The sequence below is a fragment of the Ictidomys tridecemlineatus genome, chromosome 14 (genome assembly GCF_052094955.1).
Source record: "Ictidomys tridecemlineatus isolate mIctTri1 chromosome 14, mIctTri1.hap1, whole genome shotgun sequence".
Taxonomy (NCBI): Eukaryota; Metazoa; Chordata; class Mammalia; order Rodentia; family Sciuridae; genus Ictidomys; species Ictidomys tridecemlineatus.
Window position 1 is genome coordinate 13,152,401 of NC_135490.1, and position 27,361 is coordinate 13,179,761.

General features: G+C 53.8%; 1 protein-coding gene and 1 non-coding gene across 3 annotated transcripts; one reads left to right on the top strand and one right to left on the bottom strand.

Annotated features, from left to right (window-relative positions):
- Dmtn (dematin actin binding protein) lies at nt 1–26,412 on the bottom strand. 2 transcript variants are annotated; one of them, XM_005329298.5, is made up of 16 exons: nt 26,225–26,412; nt 14,618–14,796; nt 14,338–14,412; nt 13,804–13,959; nt 12,893–12,937; nt 12,445–12,544; nt 12,059–12,115; nt 11,655–11,804; nt 9,995–10,119; nt 9,335–9,440; nt 2,233–2,297; nt 2,033–2,081; nt 1,889–1,896; nt 1,644–1,709; nt 1,326–1,406; nt 1–1,187 (listed from the first exon to the last, which is right to left on the bottom strand). In XM_005329298.5, exons 2-16 carry the CDS (start codon nt 14,633–14,635, stop codon nt 1,074–1,076), a joined length of 1,215 nt encoding a protein of 404 aa, XP_005329355.1. In that variant the 5' UTR covers nt 14,636–14,796; nt 26,225–26,412; the 3' UTR covers nt 1–1,073. The 2 variants fall into 2 exon arrangements, 1 of the variants encoding a protein (XP_005329355.1); XR_005737376.2 differs by lacking the exon at nt 1,889–1,896.
- On the top strand, nt 18,898–18,969 carry Trnaa-agc (transfer RNA alanine (anticodon AGC)). Its single transcript has one exon. It is a non-coding gene; the product is annotated as a tRNA-Ala (tRNA).
- Nucleotides 26,413–27,361: the final 949 nt, after the last annotated feature.

Genomic DNA, 27,361 nt, shown 5'->3' on the forward strand with positions numbered 1-27,361 from the left:
TTTAGGGACCCAATGCAACCTTTTAATTCCAAGCACAGTCCCCCCTCCCAGCATGATCACACACACATGGAAAGGGAATGCCAGGGTCTGGGCAGGAACAAAACCCAGACCTGGGCAAAAATATATATATAATTATATACACATACATATCTGGAGAGGAGGAAAGCTGGGCACGTGACTGGGCAGGGCAGGGAGTCAGGTGAGGAAAGCAGCAGGGGTGCCCCAATAAATTACATTCTGTAGAGAGCGTGGTGGGGGGTGCATGAGTATGGGCGGGGCCTGGGAGCCAGGACTCTCAGAGACGGACTGAGCCTGCCTCCTGGGAGGCTCAAGGCCTGGGCTCCTCTGGTCCCTGGGCAGGTGCTAGAAGGCACCCTGGCTGGCTTCCCCGAGGCTGGTGGCAGGCCAGGCATTGTATAGGCGGCATCTCCACTCTAAGCCAGGGCTTCTGGGGAAGCCATGGGGCTGGAGTAGGAGGCTTCAAAGCTTGGGGGTCACAAGAGAAGACAGGGCAAGCTGGAGGGTAGGCAGACAGCCCTGCAGGAGGCCCTGCTGGAACCTGCTCCTGCCGGTCAGAGAAGCAGGAGGCCCAGGTGCAGGGAGCTGTCGGAAGGGAATGGAGTGCTTGGGCAGGCGGACACAGGGTCCCAGAGCTGTCCCTACCTGGCCTCATCCCACCTACTGTGCAGGACAGATGACAGTCTAACCACTTAGCACACCCTTCATTTCTCCTCACCTGATTCTGGGGACCTTCGTGTGGGGGTGACAGGCAGGGAGAGGGTGCAAACTTTAACTCTGTGTGTGCTGGGCTTGGCTGGGCAGTGCGGACCAGGGACAAGAGAAGGAGGCCCCGGCCCATCGTGGGGAAGGAAGTCCAGGCCTCACGGCTCTGGGACTGCAGAGGCCCGGGCACCCCCTCGCCCTGAGGAATGGAACCCGCTCTGCTTGTGCCCCGCCTCCCACTGCTCCTAGCCCACCAGGGGAGGAGGACGCTTCGGGGTCCAGTGGCCCCAGCTCCAGAGCCCTGAAGCAGCACAGGAGAGGGGCTGGTCGCGGAGTCGGTGGGCAGGCAGTCAGAAGAGGGAGGCCTTCTTCTTGAGCTCGTTCCGCTTCCACAGGGCCAGCTTGCCGAACTCCTCAGGAGACATGGCAAAGACCCTCGAGAAGTCCTCCGCGGACAGGTGCCTCTGTGAGGGGACACACGGGCAGCTCAGGGTGGGGGCTGTGCCAAGGACTAAGGGGACACAAATAGAGGCCTAGGTCTTCTCCCCACCAGAGAGGAGCCCCACTGGTAGCCCCACGCCCCCAGGGCCTCCCCTGCATACCTCAAGCCTCATCCGGTCTACGCCTGGAGGCAGCTTGGTTCGCCCCTTGTTGGTCACCACCAGCATTTCATAGGGATAGATCTGAGGGGGCAGGGGGGGCATCTGAGGCTCAAGAGAAGCTCCTGTCCACGTTTCCCCCTCTCCTCCCCAGGCCCCCTGTCCACCTGCAGAGGCCACTGGAGTTCATGCCATCCGCCTCCCACAGCTCCCCTGCTGCCACCCGGACCATCTCCAGGAGGACCCCAAGCACATCCAACTTGCCTGGCTTCACCCCCCCGCTGCCCACCCCGCTGTGGCGGTCAGGTCCCCTGCCCTCACCTTCTGCTCCAGCACACAGGGCAGGGAGTTCCCCCGGTCCATCCTCCCCCTCTGGCCCTCTCCGTTCTGGGGAGACCAAAGCCGCAGTGAGCCAGAGTGGGGCAGGGAGACCTTCCCAGCCTTACCCTGGGCCTCTTCGGTCTCCTCCAGCTCACTCCGCGGCCCCACACCCCCCTTCCCCCACACTGCCAGGTGCCCGGCCCTGGCTCCCGGCGCTCCGCCTGTTCCCCTCCAGGGGCACTCACCTGCAGGCCTGTGGGAGATAAGAGTGTTGTTCAGAGGCCAGCCCAGGTAGGGCAGCCTCCACACCGGGCAGCTCAGCAGCGGCCACCTCACGCAGACCCCCACCCGCAGGCTGCCCCTTCCCCCTTCTCCAGCGGGCTTCTCACCTGGGCTTCCAGCCTCACTTCCTGAAGGGCTGAAGTCTGTCGACTGTAGCTAGGAGAGGACACAGAGGGATCAGAGGAAGCGGAGGATGCTCCGCACGGGTCCCCTTCACTCTGAAGGCCTCCCTGTCCCCCCACGCTCAGTCCCCCAGAAGCACCCTGCATGCAGCCTCTCCCACCAGCCTGTGACCCTGAGGCCTTACCCGGCTCAGGGTGGTCCTGCCATAGGAGGGGAGAGAAGACGACTTAGACGTCCCTGGATGCAAGGCTGGAAGAGAGCAAGAGGCTCAGTCCCTCGGACCTGACGGTCTTTCCCGAGAGGGCTGCCCTGCTGGCCTCGCCCACCAGCTGGGCAGAGACAGGGGAAGTCGAGGGGATCCCAGTGCGCTCTGGCTGGCTCCCAGTTGCTACCGGTGGACTTCAGCAAGCGACACAGTGCTGGGGTTCGTGATCTATCTAGATTGCCCCCTCCCTCCTCTCTAACTAAAAGCACACCATACCCAACTGGACCAAAGTCTAAGTGTGAAAATCCAGAGCCAAAGCGGAGGCTTGCTGTCATGAAACAGGCTTCTAGGATATACAAATAAACCTAAAGTCTAGCCAAAATAATTGAATTATTATTATAATTTAACTAACACTGTTAGTAAACCAAACAAAAAAAAATTATTTTGTGGTACTGGGGATTGAACCCAGGGTTGTCCTACCATTGAGCTACAACCCCAAACATATTTATTGTTTATTTTGAGACAGGATCTTGCTAAGTTACTGAGGCTGCCCTTGAACTTGTGATCCTCCTGCCTCAGCCTCCAGACTCCCAAGAATTACAGGCATGTGCCACCACACCCAGCCAGCAATCAAATTTTGAACATCCGATGTTATAATACAGAAGCCATCAACATTTGGGCACAGTTGGCTGGAGGTCACGCCAGCAGCCAGCCTACTTCACATTTCCTCGAAACCAAGCACGGTGGATAACAATTCTAGAAAAATTGTTTTCAGTTACGTTCTCTGCTAGAAAGAACTTCATAACTAAGATTTTTAGCTTGAATGGATCTCAAAGCTCCTTCACTGGGCTGGAGGTATAGCTCAGTGGTAGAGCAGTTGTCTATCATGAGTGAGGCCTTGGATTCCAGCCCTAGCCCACCTCCCCAAATGTGCTCCTTCATCCCCGATTACTGGAAATAGCTGGCATTCTATAGCAGTTGTTTTTTGTTTGTTTGGTTGGTTTTGGTACTAGGGATAGAACCCAGGGGCACTTAACCACTGAGCCACATTCCCATCCCTTTCTGTTTTTTATTCTGAGACTGGGTCTAGCTAAGTTGCTTAGGTCCTTGCTAAATTGCTAAGGCTGGCCTCAAACTTGCAAATTCTCCTGCCTCAGCCTCCCAAGTCAGCTAGGCACGCACCACCGCAGGCTCTATGCAGTTTATATGCTATCTATATTGCACACAGTATATATACAGGCTCTATAGGAGTTGTTTTGACAGGTATTTTTGCTTAAATTTGTTTAGCCTCTGGTTAGCATAGGAGAAGTGGCTGCAGGGAACAGGCTGTGCCTCCACCTGGGGATTCCTGAGGCCATGTTTGTGGAAGACGGAGATTCCTTCCTGAAATAGCCTTAGGAGCAGACTGCAGATACAGTACGGAAGAAGCTGGTGAACAGTACCAAATGTATACATTTATGGAACTCAAACTTGCTTAAAAGAAAAAGAGGCTAAAAGGTCAGATTCCTGAAATTAAGCAGACTTTGGAAATTCTAAAATACAGGCAGAAGAAAATCCTGGGAGACCGGATTCTTCCTAGCAGATAACTAGTACTGCAAAACTTCACTCCTCCTACTGAGAAGGTTTGTGGCTGGGGATTATAAAGGAAGACCAGCTGCTGGCTCTGGGTCACTCAGAAGGTTCATCAGAACACTGGATACCATCGCCAGAGACACTCAAGCTGCAACCCAGAATATCTGCTGGATCGTCATTGTCCTCAAGACCAACTTTGAGAAATCTCAGCTGGCTTCCCTCTGGACTCAGACACTGGGTTTCCCACCACAGGAATAATCTATTTTTAATTTATTTGCATAGAAATTCATTCTCATTAAATCCCTGGCTGTTAGCACCATCCAGCAACTATTCTTTATTCCTCAGTCCCAACAGATGATTCGGCTGGTTCCTCGTAAATCGAAGGCAACCAAATGAGAACATGGGTTTATATTGTTCAAAGGAGAGAAGAATGTCTCTTTTCTTGAACAAGATGGGAAACCGGGACTGGGGTTGTGGCTCAGAGGTAGAGCGCTTGCCTGGCATGTGTGAGGCACTGGATTCAATCCTCAGCACCACAAATAAATAAAGTCCATTGACAACTATCAAAATGTTGAAAGAGAGAGAGAGAGAGAGAAGAGAGAGAGAGAGAGAGAGAGAGAGAGAGAGAGAGAGAGAGAGAGAGAGAGAGACTGACAGAGTCTCAGCTTGGCCAAACTTCTGCCAGACTGCAGAACCCTCTCTTATGCCTGTTGGTGCATTTTCTTCCTCCCTCTTCCCCACCCCACCCCCTCTGTACCAAGAATTGAACCCAGGGGCACTCAACCACTGAGCCACATCCCCAGTGCCCTCCACCTTTTTTTGTACTTTTATGTTAGAGACAGGGTCTCATTGAGTTGCTTAGAGCATTACTAAATTGATGAGGCTGGCTCTGAACTCAAGATCCTCCTGCCTCAGCCCTGCAAGCCGTTGGAATTACAGGTGTGCGCCACCACACCTGGCTGGTGGGTGCATTTTCCTGTAAAATCCAGGGCTATCAAAGAATCCTGCTCAGTCAGTTTAGCAAGAACACAGGCTTCCCCAATGCCTGTTCATCCTCCACTTCTGGTCAGGCTCCTCACCTGCTACCTTCCCTGGGTGATGTCTGGTCACCCTATTCTGTCTCTAAAAAGAATCCTGTATGGTCACATTAGCCAGAATTCCCTTCACCCTGATCTTCCTTCTTAGTCATTTTCTAGCCACTGACACCCTGCCCCACCGCCACCACACACACACACCATGCTCCTTGCTGTAAGCACCTGCTTGCTCACACTGCATTCAGAGTTGAACCCAGTCACTCTCCTCCACTCCAAGATCCCTTTGCAAAGGTCTTGATACCTATTATGAGGGTCCTGAGTAAAGTCTCTTCCCATGCTTAATAAATAAATAAACAAATACATATGCATGCATAAATTTGTTCAGCCTCGGTAGATTTGAAACTATAAGAAGCTATCTTCCTAAAAACATTCTTTTATTTTATTTATTAATTTACTTATTTTTGCTACTGGGGATTGAACCCAGGGGCAATCTACCACTGAGCTATCCCAAGCCCTTTTTATTTTTTATTTTGAGACAGGGTCTCCCTATGTTGCCAAGGCTGACCTTGAACTTGTGATCCTCCGCCTCAGCCTCCCGAGATGCTGGGATTACAGACCTGCACCAACACGCCCAGGGGGGAACCTAAGGATTCTTTTTGGACAAGTTTAGCATCCCTAATCTGAAATTTTGAAATTCTTTAAAATTTTGAAATTCTTCAAAAGCAGTTTTAGGTACAACATCCAGGCATGACATCTCCAGAAGAAGAAGAAGAACTAGTTTCTCTTTTACCTTTTTTATGAGAGTGGTCACACATTTTTCCAAGGCAAACTCCGCCTCACTTTGTGATGACCAGAATAAACTCGAATGCCCATTTCTAAGCAAATCTTGACAAGGGAATAAAAATACTGTGATTATTATTTTTTTAAGTTCTTCAAAATTTTGCTGACATCATGCTTACAAGGTTTTGTATTTCGTAGCATCATTTCTGATTTCAGATTTTAGGATCAGGAGTGTTGAGCTAGTAAAGTTTATACAAATACTCCCAAATCTGAAGGGGAGGGAATCTCCAAAATTTGAAACACTCCTAGTCCCAAGCATTTAAGATAAGAAATCCTCAACCAATATGGGAAATCATCAGCTTTTGCAGTCACCATTCATTACTGGAGTGCTGTGCACTCTTGCAGTAAGTACACATTTATACCACGACCAACTGGTGCCATCTCAACCTGCCAAACACATAGGAAGATTTTTCACTGCAAATCACTTCTAGATGCTTACCGATATTTTGTGCTTGTTTGGTTTTTTGTTTGTTACAGGGGAACTAACCCAGGGAAGCTCTACCACTGATCCACATCCCTATTTTTTTTTTTTTTTTTTTAGACACTAAGTTGCTTAGAGTTTCGCTAAATTGCCAAGACTGGCCTCAAACTTGTGATCCTCCTGTCTCAGCCTCCTGAGTAGCTGGGATTACAATCATGTGCCACTGTGCTGAGCTCCTTACTTATGTTTGAAACTGACAGTTCCGAGGCTACCATTAGTCAGAAAGGCATGCCTGTCATGCTTCAGAACTGTTAAGGGTGATCAAATATGACAGTAACCTACAGAATCCCATGAGCATGGTTCATGCACAAGTCCATGCTGAAAGTGGCATTCAGGTAGTAGTTGGCTATTCGACTTCACAAAGCCCCAAAGGAAGTCACAAGCTCTTTTTTGGCTGAGCAGAAGAACCTGGTAGAACACTGAGGGTGCATCCAACCTGGAGCATCCTTCTGTCTACCCCTTTCTCCAGCCCTTGACTATTGAGTGCATGTTTTCTAAGATGCCTTTTGGAACTTCTCACCTTGTGCTGCATCCTGGGCACTCTCCACATCCTAGCCACGTGTCACTCTATAGGTCCTTCAATTCCCAGTCCCAGGGGCTTCTCCCTCTGTTCATCAGAACTGCCAAGCGGGTAGCACACACCACCCAGAATCCCAGCAACTGGAGAGAATGAGGCAGGAGGATTGCAAGTTCAAGGCCAGCCTCAGCAACCTAGTGAGGCCCTAAGCAACTCAGCAAGACTCTGTCTCTTTTATAAAAAGGGCTGGGAATGTGGCTCAGTGGTAAAGCACCCCTGGGTTCCATCTCCAGTGCCAGAAAAACAAAGGGTCACACCCCAGAGCCTGTTGTCGGTCACCATGGCTGTACCTCGAAGCTGTCAGACACCCACTTGGTGGCCACAGCCGCCTTTGTTTGCAGCTCCCGCTCAGTCCCACCCCACCACCCTGGCTCCTCGATCTCCTAGAGAACTCCAGTTTCTTACATCCCCACAGCCAGTGCCTTCTCAGCTTCTCCCTGTGGTCAGGCACCTCTGCAGCAGTGTGCTGGCCTCCCTGTTCCTCAGCACCTGCCTCACACACACTAATCTTGAATCAACCCAACCTCTGCTCTCCTGCTGCCAGTCATGGAGGAAGAACCCCATACTGTGGATCAGCAGAACTATCGGGGTAAGCCACGAACACTGGCACACACCTGTAATCCCAGTGGCTCGGGCGGCTGAGGCAGGAGGATCGCAAGTTCAAAGCCAGCCTCAGCAACAGAGAGGCACTTAGCAACTCAGTGAGACCCTGTGTCTAAATAAAATACAAAATAGGGCTGGGGATGTGGCTCAGTGGTTAAGCACCCCTGGGTTCAATCCCCAGTACCCCCCTCCCCCCAAAAAACCCAGCCATCAAGGTAAAACCTTGCACCCTTCCCTGATCCCCTCACCTCACACAGAAGCACAGCAGACAACCTCAAGTCCTGAGCTGGCCTGTCCCCACAGCTGTCCTCACGCCTCAGAGGAGGGGCCCTCCAGGCCAGCCCCCCACAGGCGGAGGCACGGCGCCCTTCCCCTGCTGCTCTCAACCAGCCCTCCCACTGGATCCTAACTGTCCTTCCCTCCTCTACCCACAGTCTTATCTTCTCACCCATTCACCACCTCCAAGCCGAGGGTTCTCACTCTCCCAGCACAGCCGAACTCGGTCCCTGCTTACACGCTCTTCAGGACATTTCAAACCCAACCCTCCTGAAACCAGGCCATTCCTCTCCCTGGAACCTACCTCTTGTCATCTCAGTTCTGAGTCTGTCACCCAGGACTTAAGACAAGGCCCTACTCCTCCCTCCCCACCCCACATCCTTCAGGCCACCAGATTCCCTGCAGGGCATTCCACCTCCGACGTACTCCTCTGATCCGTCCCCCCTTCCTGGACCCATGCAGATCTGCAGCTGCTCCTACTACTATGCTTTGGGTACAGTCTGAGTGCGTCCCCTAAAGCTGTGGTGCAATCTAATCCTCATTGTGAGGTGCTACAAGATGAAGACTTAATCCAGCTATGATGTGCAGAGGTGGCATCTTTGGAAAGTGATCAGGATTAGATAAGTCATCAGGATAGAACCCCCATGATTGAATCCTGATGGTTTTATAAGAAGAGGGGGAGAAACCAGACAGACACACAGACGCACACCTGCACCCTCTGTCTCTTGTCATGTGAACCCTGTGCCACCTCAGTACTCTGCAAGCAAGATGTGAGCCCCGAAACCTCTAGAACTATGAACTAAACAAACCTTTTTTATTTATAAAGTTAGCGGCCTCAAGTATTTTGCTAGAGTGATGGAAAGCTGACGAACACACTCAGATGACTGGAGAGTGTGACAGATCATTTGTAAAGATGGCTGGGACCATCAATGCCTATCCTGCCTGCCTTTTGTAACACAACCCTAAGTTCCTTGCATCAAGAGGCAGAGCTTATCTCCCCTCCTATGTCTAGCTGCTTCATGACCTGCTTTGGCCAACAGAAGTAATGCTATGTGGCTTTTAGATCAGTCTTTGTGAGGAGGCCTGGCAGTTCTCATTTTGGGGTCCCCAGGTCTCTCCTCTCTGTAGTCACCATGCTCTAGGGAAGTCCAGGCAAACCTGGGGTCACCAAAAGCCCAGCACTCAAGGCCCCAGTTCACCAGTGTCTCGGCCTCACTGCGTGCTCCTCTGTGCTCTGCAATCCTGGCTCCTGGCAGTTCTCTGAGCAGGCCAGGAGGCTTCATGCCCCTCCCTATGCCTCTGCGCTGCTCCCAATGTCTGCGATGATGGTCTTCCTCACTCATTTGTCTGTCTCACTGTCTCACTCTTTAAGACACAGGTTAGCCACCAGGCCCTGTCACTGTCCTCGCAAAACACCAACTGCACCCTCTGTCCCAACACCTGCCACATGTACCAGAACCCCAGATTCCATGTCAGTTCCCCATTGCCTACAAGCTCCCAGAGGATGAGACGGGACTTTTTCACTGGTGATATCCCGGTACCCAGGGCGTGGCAGACCCTCGGTTAGTGTCGGTTAAATTAAACAAAACCTGCTGACCCACACCAGGTCCCGCACCTTCTGTGTCTCACAACTCAACAGACAACTGTAGTGCAGGCCGGGTCTGGCCAGGTGGTTCTGAGCCCCTTCACGGCACTCACAGGTATGGAAGGGTGTCCGGTCGGGCAGGGAGCGGGTTTTCCTCCGGATAGGCAACGACTTTTCCATCTCTTCTTTCAAGATCAGCTTTCCCAAGTTGGAAGTAACCTGAAGAAGGAAAGTGGAAGATGAGGCTGAGACACAGGTACCCATCTCTCACCTCTGCAAGGCCCAGAGTTGGGAACTGCAGGAAGGAGGAGGGAGGGTTTTCCCAGGTGGCTGGGTTGTGCCCTGGGGCCCAGGGACTCCCTTGTTCTTTCCCCACAGCCACATTAGGTTCTTCAAAGGTGAACTCTGCTGCAGTGACTTCCCTGTCCCATGTCACTATGGCCAAAGCCCAAGCCCATATCAGGGGCAGTAGCCTTTCCATGGCTCCCAACTCTCTCCCCTTCCCTGGGCCAGTCGCCCATCTCTCCTTTCTCTTCCCCTGACCTGCTTATCCTGCTGAGCCTGGTGCCGTGGGCCCACCCTCCTCGGTGCTTTAACATCCCCCCAGAGCAGCTAGAAGTCCCCATGTCCCTTCAAAAGCAGCACGTGGGATCCCGGGAAGAAGAGGGGTTTCTCCTGGTTCAACAAGGATGCTCTTCTGCCATGAACCCTGTGGACTAGCTACAGGACCAGAACGTCGGTCCCCCACAAGACGAGGGGGCACGAGATGCTACCTTACTGAGCTCCTCTTTCTGACGCTCCCTGAGCGCCTTCATCTCCTCCCCAGAGTCGTCATCTTCCTCCTCCTCCTCTTCCTCTGCCCCCCTGCGGGATGCCTTCCGCTTCCTCCACTCGGTCTCTAGGAGACAAGAGGCAGCGCAGCCAATCAGCCAGGGGTCAACAAGCGTGTCTCAGAGGCTGGCTCTGCACATGGCACTGGGATGGCTCTTGATGAGCTACAAATTCTTTTTTATTTTTATTTAAATTTTTTTAATTTGAAAGAAAAAAAAAATTTTTTTGAGATGGGAGTATTGCCACATTGTCCAGATTGGCTTCAAACTCATGAGCTCAAGTAATCCTCCCCCTCAGCCCCCAGAGTAGGTGGGACTACAGCTTGTGTCACCAAGCCCAGAACCATAAGTCCTTTAAAAAAATAAAATAAAGGGAGAGCTGGGTGCGGTGGCACATGCCTGTTATCCCAGAAGCTGGGGAAGCTGAGGCAGGAGGATTGTGAGTTCAAAGCCAGCCTCAGCAAAAGCAAGGTGCTAAGCAACTCAGTGAGACCCTGTCTCTAAAATAAAATACAAAATAGGGCTGGGGATGTGGCTCAGTGGTTGGGTGCTCCTGAGTTCAATCCCTGTTATCCCCAAAAAATAAAATACAGGGGCTGGGAGGTGGCTCTGTGGTAGAGCACTTGTCAAGTATGCATGAGGCCTTGGGTTCAATCCCCAGGACCACAGTAAATAAAAATTAATAAATTAATAAAGTAATTAATTTAATTAAATAGAGGCTAGAGGTGTAGCTCAGAGGTAGAGCACGTGTTTAGTATACACAAAGTCTATCTCCAGCACCAAAAATAGTAATAATAACTCAAAAAAATAAAAATAAAGCCGGGCACAGTGACAGGTGCCTGTAATCTCAGCAAATTGAGAGGCTGAGGCAGGAAGATAACAAGTTTGAGGCGAGTCTTAGCAACTTAGCAGTCCTTCAACAACTTAGTGAGTCCCTATCTCAAAAGAAAAATAAATAAAAAGGGCTGGAAATGTAGTTCAGTAGTAGAGCACCCCTGGGTTCAATCCCTACTACAAAAAAAAAAAAAAATCAAAGTAAGAGTAACATTTCCTCCCCTTGCTGTGAGGCTGGGTGCTGTGGCGCACGCCTCTAATCCCAGCACCCTGGGAGGCTGAGGCAGGAGGATTTCGAGTTCAAAGCCAGCCTCCGCAACTTAGCAAGGCCCTAAGCAACTTGGCGAGACCTGTCTCTAAGTAAAACATAAAAAGGGCTGGGATGCGGCTCAGTGGTTAAGTACCTCTGGGTTCGATCCCTGGTATGAAAGAAAACAGGGATTGAAAAAAAACATGGCTTAAATTCCTGGAAACAAGTCCTCTCGTTTGTGTTTCTCTCCCAGAACTCCTATCACAGGGCCTGGGTCACAGCAGAAGTTTAAGAAATGTCTACTGAGTGACCAGATCAATGAAGGGAACAGGGAGGAATGACTGACCGTAGTGCCACAGGGGAGCAGGGGCAGGTGCTCAGTGGGCTGGGGACAGTTCATGTAGGTCTGAAAGCCACAGGGCATGGGGTGGGGTGGAACTGGGTTCACGGCCCTTTAATAGGGACCAAGATGGATTAGTGAGGAGGGGTCCCGGCCTCCCCTCTCCCAGCTTTTCCTACCCACAACAGCCAGCGACGGTGGGCATGGCCAGTAGTCGGTTTCGATCTTGGCCGGCTGGTTGGGGTCAGGGGGCTGGGCTGCGGGGAACTTGGACGACTCGATGATGTCCTCGATGAGGTGCTTGCTCTGAGGGCTGCCTCCCATGGATTCTGCCGACAGAGGCCAGAGTTGGCACCCACACAGCCCACCCTCCCGGCCAATGTGCCCCCAGCTCCCGCACCTCTCCCCTCACACCTGTGAGCTCCTGGATATGGAAGCAATGGATCACAAGGAGCACAGGACAAATATCACATGATGTCATGAAGGGGGAATCTCCTGTCCCCTCCCAGGCACCCCTCAGCACATGCCATGGCCCCCCAGCATGTGGCAGGAAGGGGGACCCTGGGAAGTTGGGGGACCTCACCTCTCTGCTTGTAGATGGGTGGTTTCTTGTAGATGTTGGAGTCTGGGCGGGTGGTCTCTGTGACAAGGAACAAGAGCAGATGAGAAGGAAGGGAGACATGCTGACGGCAGGAGACGCTGGAGAGTGGAGACAAGTGGAAGGGACAAATGGGACAGAACCAAGAGCCCAGACAGAACTGGAGGTCCTGGACTGACCCTCGGGGGGTTGGGGAGGAGGGAAACAGGACAGGCCCACTGTCATGGCAGCTCTGCCTGGGTCCTGATATCCTGGGGTCCAGCCAGGTCGGTGGTGAGCTCACATCCCCAAGAGCAGGGGATTGAGAACAGGGGTTTGAGAAGAAGGGAAGTGACGAGGAGAAGATGCAGCCGTGTGGCAACCACACCTACCAGGGTGGTGGAAGTGGGGCAGGCTGGTGCGGGGGGTTCCCGTGGTTCTCGGGACTGAAGCTTGAGAGATGAGGCCAGGGGTCCGGCTCTCTGCCCACACCTGCAGAACAGAAGTGTGCAGCTTCCAGGTCCCCCACCTAGCCCCTCGGGCCCACAGGGACACCTCTCACCTTTCTCCCTCTACCTACCCAGGCAGCCCACATCCCAGCCCCAGAGCGACGCTGTGGCAGAGGAAGGGCATTCAAGGACTCCATCTGCCCAGGGAGAGTGTTAAACGAGTCCTGGGTCAGACAGACAGATGGGCACAGAGTTGGCCAGCTTCGGGCTGGGATCTGCTGAGTCTGTCATCCCCGGTACTCTGCAGAGCTCAATCTGGATATCTGGGGGGAGGGGAGCTGGGGCCCCATCAGAGCAGGGCTGGGCAAGTTTTAGGGTGGGACAGACTCACCTCTGGGGATGGTGGGGGGGATGTGGATTTGGGCGACAGAGAGCGCTGTGAATGGAGAGGGGGCTGGTCAGAGTCACAAGGGTGGGATTTAACCCTCATCCCTGGAACCTCAAAGGGGCCACTTCATCCTCCACCCAACTCCACACACTTCCCTAGCCCACTCTCTTCTCTCTCGGATCCTTGCCATTTCCAAGCTCAGGCTTTCCATCCTTCTTCCCAGTGTTCTCAGGACCCAGTCCTGAGTCTTTCCATATGAAGCATGAAGCAGCCCGCCATCTTGGAACACTGTGCTCGGTGCTCTGGGGGCCAACTGCCAACCAGCTAAGGCCCTGTCCTCAGAGCCTAACAAGGAATGGCAGGGACAATGCCATCAAGCACCCAGGAAGGAAGTCTGGGCTCCCTGGCCAGATATTTAAATCTCTCCCCACAGTCTGGCCCCAGTTCACTGCTCAGCCATGACCCTGTCCCTTTCTTAAATACAAATGACAAAGTACCTGCCCATGTATTGCCTCAGGCACCTTGTGGGTGACAAACAGAGCTATCTGTCACCTGTGTGTTGCAGGAGGGGAACCTCATAATGGGCCCTGAGTTAGGACTTCCAGCCTCTATGTTCAGAGCTCCAAGCTTTTTCTACACATTTTGTTCTTGCTGCCTATTTGCACCCTTTTCCAACGCAACCCCTCTCTAAGACGCTGCTCAAATGTGGCTTCCCCAGCTCTCTACATGTGGCCCTACCCTAACCTTGAGCTCTGCTGCCTGCTCTCTGCCAAATGCTGGTTGGTCATTCAGGTGGATTCCGTGATTCCCACCTGATTCCCAAGCTCAGTCCCTTTCTCCTTGGGTGAAGTCTGGCTTCCAGGATTCCAGTCACCAGCCAGCGGGCTGGGGAGCCAGTCCCTAACCCCACTCACCTCTCGGCTTCTGGGAAGCTCCACATGATCCAGGAGGGAATAGGTAAAGTGGGGCTCATAGATCATGAGGTCAGGCCTCTCAATGTCCAGGATGGCCTTGTCCTTGGGGATGGCAGCCAGGTCCTTGTAGCCCAGCACCTGGTTATCCATCTTGGCCTGAAGTGAAATGGGGTAAATGGAGCAGATGTGCTGGAAGCCTCACCTAGGGCACCACCCTTGCTGGCTGGGCTTAGTTTGTTGTCAAGAAAGTGGGCAGCCATTTTAGATGGCCACTCTCACAAGTTGATAGCTCATTGTTTTAAGTTTAGGGATACAGATAGTTTTAAAAGACAGGATGGTCCTTTGACTAGTATTTTGAATGCAACAAGGCTAGACCCTGCCAAGGGCAGTGGGGAACCTTCCCTAGCTCTCTGGCTTCTCTCCACCTGCCAAGCACCGGCAGGACCAGCAGTGGGGGCCTGTGAGTGAAGCCAAGCGGGTGCCGCCCTCCCTCCTCCCGGCCTGCGGCTGCTGGTGGCGGACAGGGGTACTCACCACGATGCTGGAGGGAGAGCCGGGCACACTCGAGTCTCGGGAGGAGCTGACGCTCCCGGGGGAGGTAAGAGGTTGCTGGGGAGAGCGAGAAGGCGGCCGAGTGGGCATGTGCGTGGGTGCGAGGGCGGGGTTGCGGGTCTGCCCTAGGCCTCTGGGGACCTGGCGTGCTGCGCGGCGGGCGGCCACCAGGTGGCACCCTCGACTCCCGAGCTGGCCCTCGCGGGCAGCCCGCCCCCACCCGGCCCTGCGCCCCCTGCCCGGGCGGGTGCAGCCCGCGCACCTTCTGCAGCCGTTCCATGCGGCCCGGAGTTCGCCACGCCGCCGCTCACTCGCAGAGGCCTGTGCGCGGGGAGAGGACAAGGGTCAGGCGCGGCCCGGCTCCCGCAGCAAGGGCGTCCCCCCGCGCTGTCGCATCCTCATCCCTCGTCGACTCTCCAGGATGCTGACCGCGAGGCAGGTCTGGAAGGACAGGGAGGGCGGCGCCAGGAGGGCCGTTAGGCTCGGGTCTCCGCGGCGCTGGCCTCAGCTTTCCGTTCGCTCGGCCCCGACCCGGCGCGCGTGCGGACCCGCCGGCCGAGCGGACGCGCTGCACTTGTTTTTGAGCCATTGTTCTCCGGCTCCAAAGGAAATGACGGCAGGGGTCAGCCGGCTTCCCAGTGCCGGGTGGCCTTTACATCCCCTGTGCGCTCACACCTGCCGTGCCCTGCCCCCGCCCGAGTCCCGGCTTCAGGCCGCTAGGCCCACTCCCCGTCGGTCTCCTTTTCCCATTCTCCCGGGGATGCTCCAACGCAGAGGGACTTAGTCATACTCAGGAGAGAGTGGACGCAGGGCAGGAAGGGGCCGCGGAGCCAAGTGCACGAGGTCAGGCCACTGGCTGGAAACGGCGGCTTGCCCCAGAGGGAGCCCACACCCCCCACCCCCATTCCTGGTACAGCAACCAGTCCTCCTTGCAAGCATTTGGTAAGGCCACATCCCTGCTCCCCCAGCAATTCCCCCCACTCCCTGCACTGGACCCCTTAACACGCAGGGAGTCTCCAGCTAGGTCCAGGGTGGCAGTGGCAGTGCCAGCAGAGCTGCCTATCCATATGCTGGCAATAAGCCACAAAATGAAGAGAGCTGTCAGCTATAGAAAGTACAAGGAGGTTAATGTGGTAGCTACAAGCATGGAACTGCTCTTAAGCCAGGGTGCCTCAGCTTGAGGAACTCTGCTACTCTGGATGCTGTGTGACCTTGGGCAAGGTATTTACCCCTCCTGTGTTTCATATTTCTCATCTATATAATGAGGAGTAGTAATAATCCCTGAGTCACAGGATTGCTAGGAGTATCATGTAAGTAATAAGAGTAGAGTGTGTAAAATATGATACATTCCATGTAAAGGAGTAGCTATTATTAGTTATACCTCCTCATGGACTGATGACTTAGGGGGGTTTTCTGTAGCCATTCCTGGCAACAGTCACAAAGGACTGAGGGGGGCTATTGGTGCCCCTAATCTTTTCACCTGTACTTTGTATCAGGCCATCCACCAAACCACCCACCTGCCACACAAGCAGTCCTTTATCCCACTTCCAGCCCTTAGTTCACATCCTGGCACACCTCTGCCCACATCTCTGCCTCCCCAGTGCCACCCAAGCTTCCAGGTTCATCTGCAAATCCCCTTCCCCACTCTTCTAGACCTCACTGGCAAACCCATCTCTGAATTTCAGTGGACCTAAAAAAGAGCCATGCAACTAAGCAGTGGATCACACGCTGCCTGATTCCTAACTCTGGAGGGCAACAAGGACGAGGAGAGCTGTCTCATCACCACAACAATCCTATATGGCAGACCCATTCTGCAGATGAGGAACCTGAGGCTCAGAGAGGTAAAAAGACTTGTCCAGGGTCAAGGCGCTCAAAATCACTCTTCTCAGCATGGCCTAATTCATGGTGTCTATTCTGTGTACCATGGGTACAGACTAAAATCTGCTCAATTTCTCAAGTCTTCTTGGAATCCTAGAACCTCCAAGACAAGACTCTGGCCACCTGACGCACACTAGGCATCTGGTTCTCAAGGAATGACTCCCATTCAGCCAGGCTTGCTGGTGCATGCTTTAATCCCAGCAACTCAGAAGGTTGAAGCCAGAGGATTGCAAGTTCAAGGCCAGTCTCAGAAATTCAGTGAGACTAACCCCAAATACCAAAGATTAAAAAAAGAGAGAAGACTCCATTCCGAGCCTCATCCTCCCCTTGTCTTCTTAGTGCTCACTGTGAGACACTTTTAACTAGGTGTAAGCAACGAAATCCATTCTCGTACACTTTAGAAGAGCTGTACAGTCTTCCCACTCTGCTCTGATTTTCACTATTGCTAATAGCTATTGTCACAGGAGCTATACATTTGGCTCAGCCCTAGAAGCAAATGCTTATCCATCCCCCGCCCACCCACCCAGGCATGTATTGTTTTATCCATCCACTCAACAAATCCTTTCTGAGCACCTATTCTGCACCAAGCACAGCATGATGCTCTGTGATGAGCCTCAAGGAGAACAGGAAGATGAGTCAAAGCAACTTAGCTGCCGTTCCAGAAAGAAGGCATGACTGCAGATAGCTCCAGTGGAAGATAGAGAATCACATGTGCAGGAAGACAGCACAGACCAGGAGGAGACAGGGAGAGAGATTACTCCTGCCTGGGTATTGGCTGGGGAAATAAGGTTCCTTGGAGGAGGAGGTCAAGTTTGAGGTCATCCAAAAAAAGAAATTTGACAGAGAAAGTGACATGAGCAAAGGTGGAACATAGGGACACAATGGGTCTGTCTAGGGGATGGCTGATATAGCTAGATGGTCGAGCTCGAAGCTTGAGATACTTTTGGGACAGGAAGAGGATCCCACACTGAAATTACATTATGTTCTATGGGAAAGAGGGATCATAGAAGTAAAAACTTAAGTTTTTTTTTTTTTTTTTTTAACCAAAGAAGTGACAGGATCCATACACGGTTTGGGGGAAATGACTCTAGCTGTAGCCCTGGAGCTGGACTGGACAGTCCACTGGGAGAACAACAGGGAGCTGCGGTAGTATTTAAGCAGAGGATTGTGAAGGTCTAGACTTGGGCAGGGGCTGAGGACTGGAAGCAAGCAAATCAGGAAACCTAGAGGCAGCTGGTGCAGAGCAAGACTGGACCCCCCCAGGGGAGGGCAGGCGCCATCCAGAGACTGGGAGGGGAGGGGACAAGTGGAGGTGGCAGGAAGTAGCCTGCAGGCAGGTGGGAAGGTCCAGGAGGAAAGCAGCTGGCTGGGGCTGGGCTGGGAAAGGTGGTTTGGGAGTTACTTGCCTGGGGTGGTGGTCTGAACCCAGTGACTGCGGGAGGGGGGGGGGAAGGAAGGTCAGAACAGCATTCCAAGAAATACTTTGGGACTGGAAGAAAGAAATAGCCAGGGAGGGCACAATCAGAAAGGGGATGGGAAAGGAGGTGGCCAGCTCCTGGGCAGGAGTGTGTCTAGTGATCCTCTGTGTCTTTAGCACACTAAGTGTGCATTCCACGTTGAGACAGGGGATGGGAGGAGTGCAAGGGCTCTGAAACCCGACTGCCAGGGGAGCCAGAGGCTGTTGCCATGGGGAGGGAGGGTGGGGAGAGGTGCCAGAGTGATTTCCCTTCAGTTCCCTGTCAAGGCCCTGATGGCCTTCTGGTTTGGGACGACAGAGAGGCAGGGCCTGGCCAGGCTATATGCCAAGGGGAAGTGGCACTTCTAAGCAGTGCCCTAGCAGGACAGGAGGGTGACTTTGAAAGAGGCAAGTTGCATGTTTTTAAGGGAAGGAGAGTCAACCATAATGGGAGGCAGCAAAGAAGGGAATGCAGAGGCTGCAGCAGCGAGGGGACTCTTAGCGGAGCAAGGTGCCAGTAGGGAGAAAGGGGATGGGTTTGTGCCCAAGCGGAGCACTGGCTTTGGAAGAGAGCTCACGCTTCCCTCAAAGGAGAGGAAAGGGCAAGAAGTTGGGTAACAGGGACACAGGGACATTTAGAAGGAGCCAACCAGGAGACTTGTATTCTCCCAGTGAGACTGAGAGAGGTTCTGTGCTGATCTTGCAGGTAGCCTAAGGCAGTGAGGAGAGTTTGGAGGCTCTCTCTGAAGAGCAGGTAGAACTGAGCTCAGCGAGGGCCTGGTAAAATGGGTGGCTTAAGAGTGTTTTGGAGCCTCCAGCTAGGCCTGGAGGTGGCCCTGGTGCCCTCCCCTAAACACCATGTGCGGGAGGACTGAGGGGGCAGTGGCTGTCAGCCAACATGGCATCAAGGTGGCAACTGCCCAGGAAAGGAGTGTGGGGAGGAGTTGGGGTAAGCCGTGTCCCAGGGCACACATGTGGTCAGACACTGAGACCCACACTCACATGTGCACAAACACCAGGCCGTGGGCATAGCCCGTGGGAACATGAGTCCAGATACTGATGGTCAGAGTAAGATTTAATAGGTGGTGTGTGCCAGGCACAATGGCACAGGCTTGCCCAGCTCCTCAGAAGGCTGAGGCAGGAGGATCCCACGTTGAAGGCCAGCCAGAACAACTTAGAAAGATCTTGTTTCAGAATATAAAAGGGCTGGGGATATAGCTCAGTGGTAAAGCACCTGCCTAGCATGTATGAGGCCCTGGGTTTGATCCCCAGTACCACCAAAACAGTGATAATAATGATAATTATAATAATAAAGTTGGTATTGGTATTTATGGAATATTATCTTTATGGCTGGTACTTTACACTCTTTGTTCCACTTAATTCTGATATCCAAGTGATTATTACTGTTGTTTCAGGTTTGTGGATGAGGAAATTTGAGTTAAACAAGTAGTAGGTTAAGGACACATTACTATGTAAAATTTAAGCCCATTAACCATAACACTGTTAGGGTACAGACAGATGTGAATGGTGGGAACACAAGGTTAAGAGATTAATTCTATAAAATGGGCTCACAGTGCTGACCCCCACATGATTTCTTTCTAAGGAGCAATTCACCTGCAGCCCTGCCTGATCTTAGTGGACAGGATATATCACATTCCTCAGCAAACTACCTGTTCACTGCAGGAGAAATGCAGGCCCAAAATAATGCTGATAAGAGGAACCCAAGTTCCACTGAAGGAGGAGACTTTTGTGATCAGAACCTGAAACTCTGGTAGATAAGGATTAATTCTTCCTAACCATAAAATCTGCAAGAATGTATGGTTAAGGAGCTGGGGCTGTAGCTCAGTGGTGGAGCACTTGCCTAGCCTGTGTGAGGCACTGGTTTTGATCCTCAGCATCACATATAAATAAGTAAATAAATAAAGGTATTCTATTCATCTACAACAAAAATGAATATTTTAAAAAATGTCTGGTTAAGAATCCAATTAGAACTGGTCAGCGTGGGCTAAAGTGACCTAGTGTTGCCATGACAGTGGGGACTTGAAAGTCTGATGTCACCCTGCTGTCAGTCAAAAGTCAGGCCGTGGCCCTGGGGGCTGGGTTTGTAGCTCAGTGGTGGAGCCCTTGCCTCCCATGGGTGAGGCACTGTGTTAGAGCCTCAGCACCACATAAAAATAAATAAAATGAAGGTATTGTGGGTATTATGTCCATCTACAACTAAAAGTATTTAAAAAGAGAGAAAGAAAAGGAAAAAAAAAGCCAGGCATGGTGGAGCACACCTGTAATCCCAGCGGCTTAGGAGGCTGAGGCAGGAGGATCTCAAGTTCAAAGCCAGACTCAGCAATTTAGCAAGGCCCTAAGCAACTCAGTAAGACTCTATCTCTAAACAAAATATAAAAAAGAGGATATTGCTCAGTTTCTTAGCATCCCTGGGTTTAATTTCCAGTTTAAGAAAAAATAAAGAAGATAAAGCTAAACTAATTAAAAAAAAAAAAAAAGAAGTGGACTTGGGTAGGACTCTGTCTGGAAACTTCTCTGGGATCCCCAATAAAACAGGAGAGCAGGAGAGGCACACGGTCTCTCTCTTCTGAGAGTACCCACTCTCTTCCTTGAACGTGTCCCCTTTCCCCTTTCCTATCCCTTCAAAACTCATTCCTGTTACTCTGAGCGATGAAATCTTTCTGACTTGGTCACAAGAATCGGAGTTTGAAAAGGGGGTCTTCACGCTGCCTCAGTTTCTCAGAAGGCCCCAGCTCCAAAACCATACCACCCCATGCAAAACTGTGACATTAGTCACCAGCCCCTCTGTTCCTTACCCCTCAGCCCCTCTTTATCCACAGCAGGCTCCCCTGCAGGTCTTGCACAAAGCATCTGGGGCTCCTGCCCCTGGCTCTTTTAGGGTTCCACATCTAGTTCCAGTGCCTGCCCTGGGTCAGAGAGTGAGCTGATCAGTTACTTCCCTGGAGGTCCCAAAGACAGAAATACAATCATAGCCCTCTGGGAGTATTTTCTTTTTTTTTTTTCTCTCCCCTTTTAAAAAAAAAAAAAATATATATATATATATATATATATATATATATATATATATATATATATATAATTAAAATATATATATATAAGATTAAACATATATATAAGATTAAACATATATATAAGATTAAATATATATATATATTGAACCAAGCACCTTACAAGTGCCAGGCAAGCGCTCTACCACTGAGCCCCAGCCCCAGCCCAGCATTTGCTTTTAAATTTGGGCTGAGCCTTAAGGAAAAAAGTTACACCTGCTGAAATTTTAGGTTGCCAGAAGGCAAGCAGGGAAAATGTTTGGGCTCGGTAGCAAGAAAGAGAGAGAGAGACAGAAAGCATGCGTGTGCACGTGAGCACTTCCTGGCTCCTCTCAAATCACCAGGCAGCACCTGCCCACTCCACCCAGGTGCAGCCCCTTCCCCAAAGCTTATTCCTGCGGTGCCTCCTCCAGGCGCGGCGCCCTCTCCCATCCATGCACACTGCTTGCCTAGGTCCCTGCATTCCAGAGGTCCCAGTGACCTCCACAGACAGGGACCAAAAGGGCAGGCTGCAGCAGGAAGGGAGGAAGGGAGGAAGGGAGGGAGGGAGGGAAGGGGAAAGCCTGGCAGTCAGCAAGCCCAGGTGGCCAAAGGGACTCCTCAGCCTTCCTGGCTCTGGGAGGCTGCCAGCAGGCTTCTCACCCTCCCATCTCAGCCCCACCCTCCCCCAGCTGTGTGTCCTGGTCTTATCTGAGCCACCAGCCCAGCCCCACCTCACACCACCCACCCTCTCATCTCCAACCAGAGCCAGGCAGCTCCCTGGGAAGTAGGTGATAAGACTCGCCCTGGGGGGGGGGGACCTCTAAATTTGTGCCCACCCATCTCCAAGCCTTTTGTTCCAGGCAGGGGTGAATCCAGACTGTGGAGCCTAGACTTGGAGAAAGGAAGGCAACCCCTGCAAGCCCTACACCCCAACACCAGGCAGAACGGGAGCCTTAGGCCTCAGGGTCTCTAATCCAACCTTTGCTGACATCCTCTGCCAGGCACTACCTGCCTGTGCCAGCGCCCGTGCTAGGGACTTTCACATGTCCCCAATGAACTCTTGAGATGGGGCTGAGAGGGTGACTGGCCAAATGCCACCCCAGGGGAGTCAAGGTGGAATTCCTACCCAGGCCAGCTGGGGCCAAAGCCAATGAATGCTTTTGCAATGAACTTCCCCCAGACACTTTAATCTGAACTTGGAACTTGGTCTGCCAATCTCACTTGTAGAACAGGAGTGGGGAGTCTGCGGGGGTGGGGGTGGGGGTGGCTCTGTGCAACCAGGCAGGGTCAGCCAGGCTGGAGGCCTCAAGATAGTAAGGGAGTTAGGAAATGAGGTGAGTTGTCCCAGTGGGCTGGGGTCCGGCTGGCCCTGCCCTGCCCTGCCCTGCCCCTGTGTCATTCTGTGTGACTGCCTTGCCCCCTCCCTTTCTTCAGTCTTCCTGCCTCTCCTTCCCTTTTGACTTTCTTTCTTCATCTTTCTCCCTCCTTCTCTCTTTCCCTTTCACCCTCTCCCTCTCCCCCTTTGGGCCCCACCTCCGCAGTTGCTGTGGCAACAACTAAATGCCAGAAATAAAGGCAGGATCCAGCTAGGTCACCAGTTCCCAAAACAGCATCCCTGGGTGGGGAGGAGAAGGGCAAGGGCCGGGAGCAGACCACGGGGCAGGGACCAGGCACACTCCAGTGGCAGTGTGTGTGTATATGTGCTGGAGAGTGGGGCAGGACACAGGACAAGGGAGGGCTTGGCCTGCTCTAGGCCAATGGCTCACCAGGTTGTCCCCTACTGAAACCAGGCCTGAACCCCCGATCTTTCTAAGGATGGCAAACCTGGGCACTTCTTCTTCTTTCTCATTTTCTTTCTCACCCCAGGCAACTTTTAAAATCCTTGTTCTGCCTGCTAAGACTACGGTCCCTAGACACTCTCACCCCGAACAGGATCAGGCAGGGGCAGTGTGAGCCCAGAGAACACCTGTCCAGGCTCTGCCCTACTATTCTTGATGACCACAGGATTAAGCCTCTGGCTGCCTTCTCCTCTGACCCCCATAAATGTATATCTACTTGTCCATTTTTTCTTGGGTCTCTCTCTTCCCTGGGTCTGAAGATCATCTCTCTACACCTCCCTTTGACAAGGTCCCCATTTTCCAGTTCCCCAGCCCCCTGAGCTTGCTTGGTCCCAACCTGCTCCTGCTCCAGCCCCTGCTTATATCTGGTCCCCATGTGCAAACGAGATGGGAAGAGCTGTGGGAGAGGGTGGGAGCTTTCACAGTAAATTCAGCTTTTGAAATTCTGGGAATATCCCTGTTCTCTCGTGAGCTCCGAAAGAATAGTCCTGCAGATATCCGACCACCAGAGGACACCCTGGCCCAGGTGTTGACCAGGCCACAGAGAGGCTGGCAGCACTGAGACAAGACTTACAGGTGCACCTGGGTAGCACAGCCCCGCTCTGACAACACGGTTACAGACAGAACACGTGCACACAGGTGCACGCAGGGAGACTCCACAGCCCTGCTTGCCAGATCACGCCCCCACTCTCCCAGCAAGGCCCCCACACAGCGACACATGGCGCTGAGGACACCCACTTGAACCCACCCACTGATCCTCCCCTTGGCAACCGTTCTCTACCTTCAGCCCCCCACACCACATGCTGCCACCATCCCTGAGCTGTGCACGTGTACAAGTAACAACACTCACAGGACCTACCAGCCCAGTCCCTGAAGCCTCCCCATGTCCCCCATTCCCACAGCTGCCTTCTAGACTGGTCCCATCCCCTGACTCTCATAACCCAGCAACCAGTCTCCTGGGAGGGAACCACCAGGTCCTCTTGCCCGAGAAAGGAAGCTCGTCCTGCCAGGCCTAGGAACCTCTAGAGCTGGGATGGTGACCCCAGGACCCTGGAAGGGCCCGTGTCTGCTCAGCTCCCAGCTCCTTCAGGCCCAATTGTAACCAGTACCCAGTACCCGGAGAGCAGAGGCCAGGCCTACAGCCGCGCCCTGCCACTAGCCTCATTCTTCACTGGTCCCCACCCAGCCTGGCCAGCCAGAGTTAGGAGGGGCTCAGGAACAGACTCCAGATCAACAGCATAGGGGCCCCTAAGTGGCCCTCTCCCACCTGGAGGACACCTGGTGGGGGGGTAGCTGGCTGTGGCTTCTTCCATTATTCAGCAAGGAGGGAACTGCTCCCTTGCCCAACGCATGCCCCCACATCCCTAGGATTTCTGGTCAGTGAAACTAGGTAGGCAGGGCCAGGGAAGGGGGTATTGGACTGGCAGCTTGGACAGACCCAGGCCCTCTTCCCCAGATCACATCAAACCTAGGGATGGGTCACCAAAGTCCTGTTTCCCACTGAGCAAGGTGCCAGAGCTGGGGCATTCCTACTACCACCCCAAGCCTTGTTCCAGGCAGTGGCCGCAGCCCAAAGTGCCCACAAAGGGGAAAAGAGGCGGAGACCCTGCCACCTACCTCTTCCCAGGCTGTGTGTGGCCCAGACGCCCTTAAGGCCCCGAGAGGCGCAGGCCTTGCTCCACAGGCTGCTGCGTTTCCTCAGGAGCCTAGGTAAGAGGCGTCTCTTGCAGGAAACCAGCTTTGCTTTCCGAAGCACAAATAACAGGAAGAAAGCCGGCTTTGGGTGGGTGGGGTGGGAGCTGGCAAAGGAGGGGAGCTGGTCTTGGCTGAGCGCTGATCTCCCCTCTGGGCCCCCACCCCCCTCGCCCCCACCCTGCTGCTCCGCAAGCCACACCACCGGCTCTGTCCCCCGTGTTGGGGAGTCCGCGTCTGATGGGCGGGCAGCAGGATGGCTGGCTGACTGGCGGGCGGCCGGCTCCCCACACCCTCCCGCACCCTCCCCACCTCCAGCTGATAGTGGCCGAGAGGGTGTGTGTTTGGATTGCCGCTCTTCCACCCGGGCTGCAGTCAATCCATCTCAAACAAGAGGAGCATTAGCCGGCATCATGACGAAGCAGAATCCACTGCGCTGTCCTTTCCCCTTTCCCACACCCCTACTCTATGACACCCACACGGATGCGTGCACGCGCACACGCACACTCACACTCAGCCCCTCAGACCTTCTCATAAACAGCCAGAGACTTCAAGTATCTGGGGGTGGGGGCGGGGTGCGCTACTGATAACTGAGGGGGACAATATGTGGCTCTCCAAGCACCTGTGCCTTCTTCCTACCCCATTCACAGCCACCCCATCATCTTTCAGCAGCAGCAGAGCCTCTGGGGCCCCATCTCTCAGGGTGAGGGTACAGGCAGAGGTACCAGAATGGGTCACCCAAGGATGCAGGAAACCGGTCCTCGGTACCAGAGACTCAGGCTGGCCCTTCAGGAACCCGAGTGCCCTGGGAACTGCAGTAGAGAGATGAAGGAGCCTGACTCTCCCCTTCCCGCCAGGGGGTCCCCTTTCTGGAGTGTGGAATTTACTAAGCCCTGCCTTCCCGGTCTGGCAAAACCAGACTCTAGACCTTGGGCAGGGGCAGGAGGGCAAGAGCATAGCCAGTGACCCTGACCTTCCCTGGCCAGCTCCCTCTCTTCCACAGACTTGCCTACCGAGGCAGCCTCGCTGTTGCCCGGGTAACCACTGCCCACAGCGGGTCAGCTGATGGTATCAGTGGCTGTTGAGGAAGTCTAGAAACTGGGGAGGGGGCTCTGAGGTGTCTGGATGGAAACTCACAGGGGCAGACCTTGAAGGGGACAGGTGTGAGTGCGCCAGGATCTTTTACTTAAGGGCCAGGAAGGGAGGGGTCTGCCTGGATTAGGAGAAGGCAGAGCAGAGTGTAAGCTGAAGGGTGCTCTGGACAGAAATGACAGGTAGCGGCAGGTAGCGAGTGGCTGGGAAAGGGGAGAGAGAACCGGATTTAACTGCTGGATGGGGTGTGGGGAGGGCCCTGTGGAAGGTACAGAGAAAACCTGGGGGTGGGAGAAACATCCCTACAACCAGGGAGAAAAAGGCCAGGAGAGACGTGGGAGGGGTATACCTTTAATGTGCAGGAGGGGGCACAGCCATGAGGAGGGGCCAGCAGGCCTTCTCCTATAACCAGCCTGGCCTCTGTCCAGCCTCCGGGCTCTCTGTCCTGCAGCCCCACCCTTAGTGCTCTGGAATCAGAGAGAGAGGAGAGGCCCTGGGCCCACTCCAGTCCCGAAAGTCTCCCTTCAGCCCTCTAGAACAGCTCAGCCCTTTAGGATTGCCGACCTTTCCACCATCTGGGTTCCTCCCTGCTCTCGCCTGCCCTCCACCAGACCCCACCCCAGGAGACATTCTTCCCGTACCACGGTCCCTAGAGAGAAGGAAAGTTGGGATGAGCTGATGCTGGAAGGACCCCTGTGGACAGGGGCCTGGAATGAGGTGGGTCAGGAGCCCTGGGTGGGAGTCACTGAACCCAGGAGGAAGGGACTCTCCCCCTAATGGCAGCCAGCATGTGGTATAGGCAGAGTGCAGGGAGTCAGGGAAAGGCTGGAGGAGGGTAGGAGGAGGGGGAGGGTTCTCAGTACCTTCAGGGGCCTGGGGCGTGGGGCAGGAGCACAGCAGCCTCCGCGGTGACATACACCTCCATCCCTCGTCGCATCTCCTCTCCGCCTGTGGTTGCCAAGGCAACCAGCCGGCAGCCCAGGCCCGGCTCAGCAGCGGCGGCGCGGGGAGGAGGAGGAAGCTGTGGCTCCTACAGCCTCTTCCTCAGGGACTGGGGGGTGGGGTGGGGTGGGGGGAGCTGCAGGGAGCCTCTAGTGCTGGGGTGGGGGCTCCTACTGTGCCCCACCAGGCCCCCCCTCTCCCACTCTGTCAGGCTCCAGGATTGGCTCCCAGGATGGCCTCAGGAGAACCCTAAGTCAGGGCCAGACAGCAGGCTGGTCTTGAAGGGGGATGACATGCTGTGGAGACCGTCCCATCCTGGGAAGCCTAGCATGCAGCTGGGGAAGGGTCATAGACACAAGGGAGCAGAAACCCTGGAGCCGGAAGGTCAGAGGGATGGTCCCTGACAGGAGGGGCACTGGCGGGGGCCGGCATGTGGCAGTCCGGCCCCTACTTCTGTACCTGCTCACCTCCTCCTAGTCCCAAACCCTCCCTCATTTCCCTTAACCTAGAGAAAAGTCAGAGCATTAGACTGCTCTCTTCTAATCCTCAAGGTCCTGCCCCACTGTCCTCCACGCCTCAGACCCACGGTCCTTGGGAATGACCCTCCATGGGCCAGCCACCTGGGGCAGGAATAGTCTTAGGCCCAGCCAGCTCCGGACCCGAGGGCAGAAAAGAGTTAGGGCTCCCTCTGTCGACCTGAGGAGGGGTAGCTGCCAAGGTCACTCCTGTTGGGAAAGCTCCTGCTGTGTGTGTGTGTGTGTGTGTGTGTGTATGTGCCTGCACAGGCGCACGTGTGGGGGTCAGCAGGGCCAGGAGACCCTCTCCCCTGTCAGCCTCTGTCTATGCTCTGCTCACCTCTGTCCTTAGCAGAGGATGGCTCTGGGTCCAGCCCCCTCCTCCTGGAAAGGTCCCAGTCTTCCCAAGGCCAGCTGAAGGGGAGGCCCTCCTTGTGGCCTGCCTGACCCCTGCCCCCAGTGCAGGGCTGGGATGAGAGAACAGGCAACAGTGACCCAGTGAATGTGAGTCCATGCCCAGGTGAGCTTCCTCAGCACCACTTG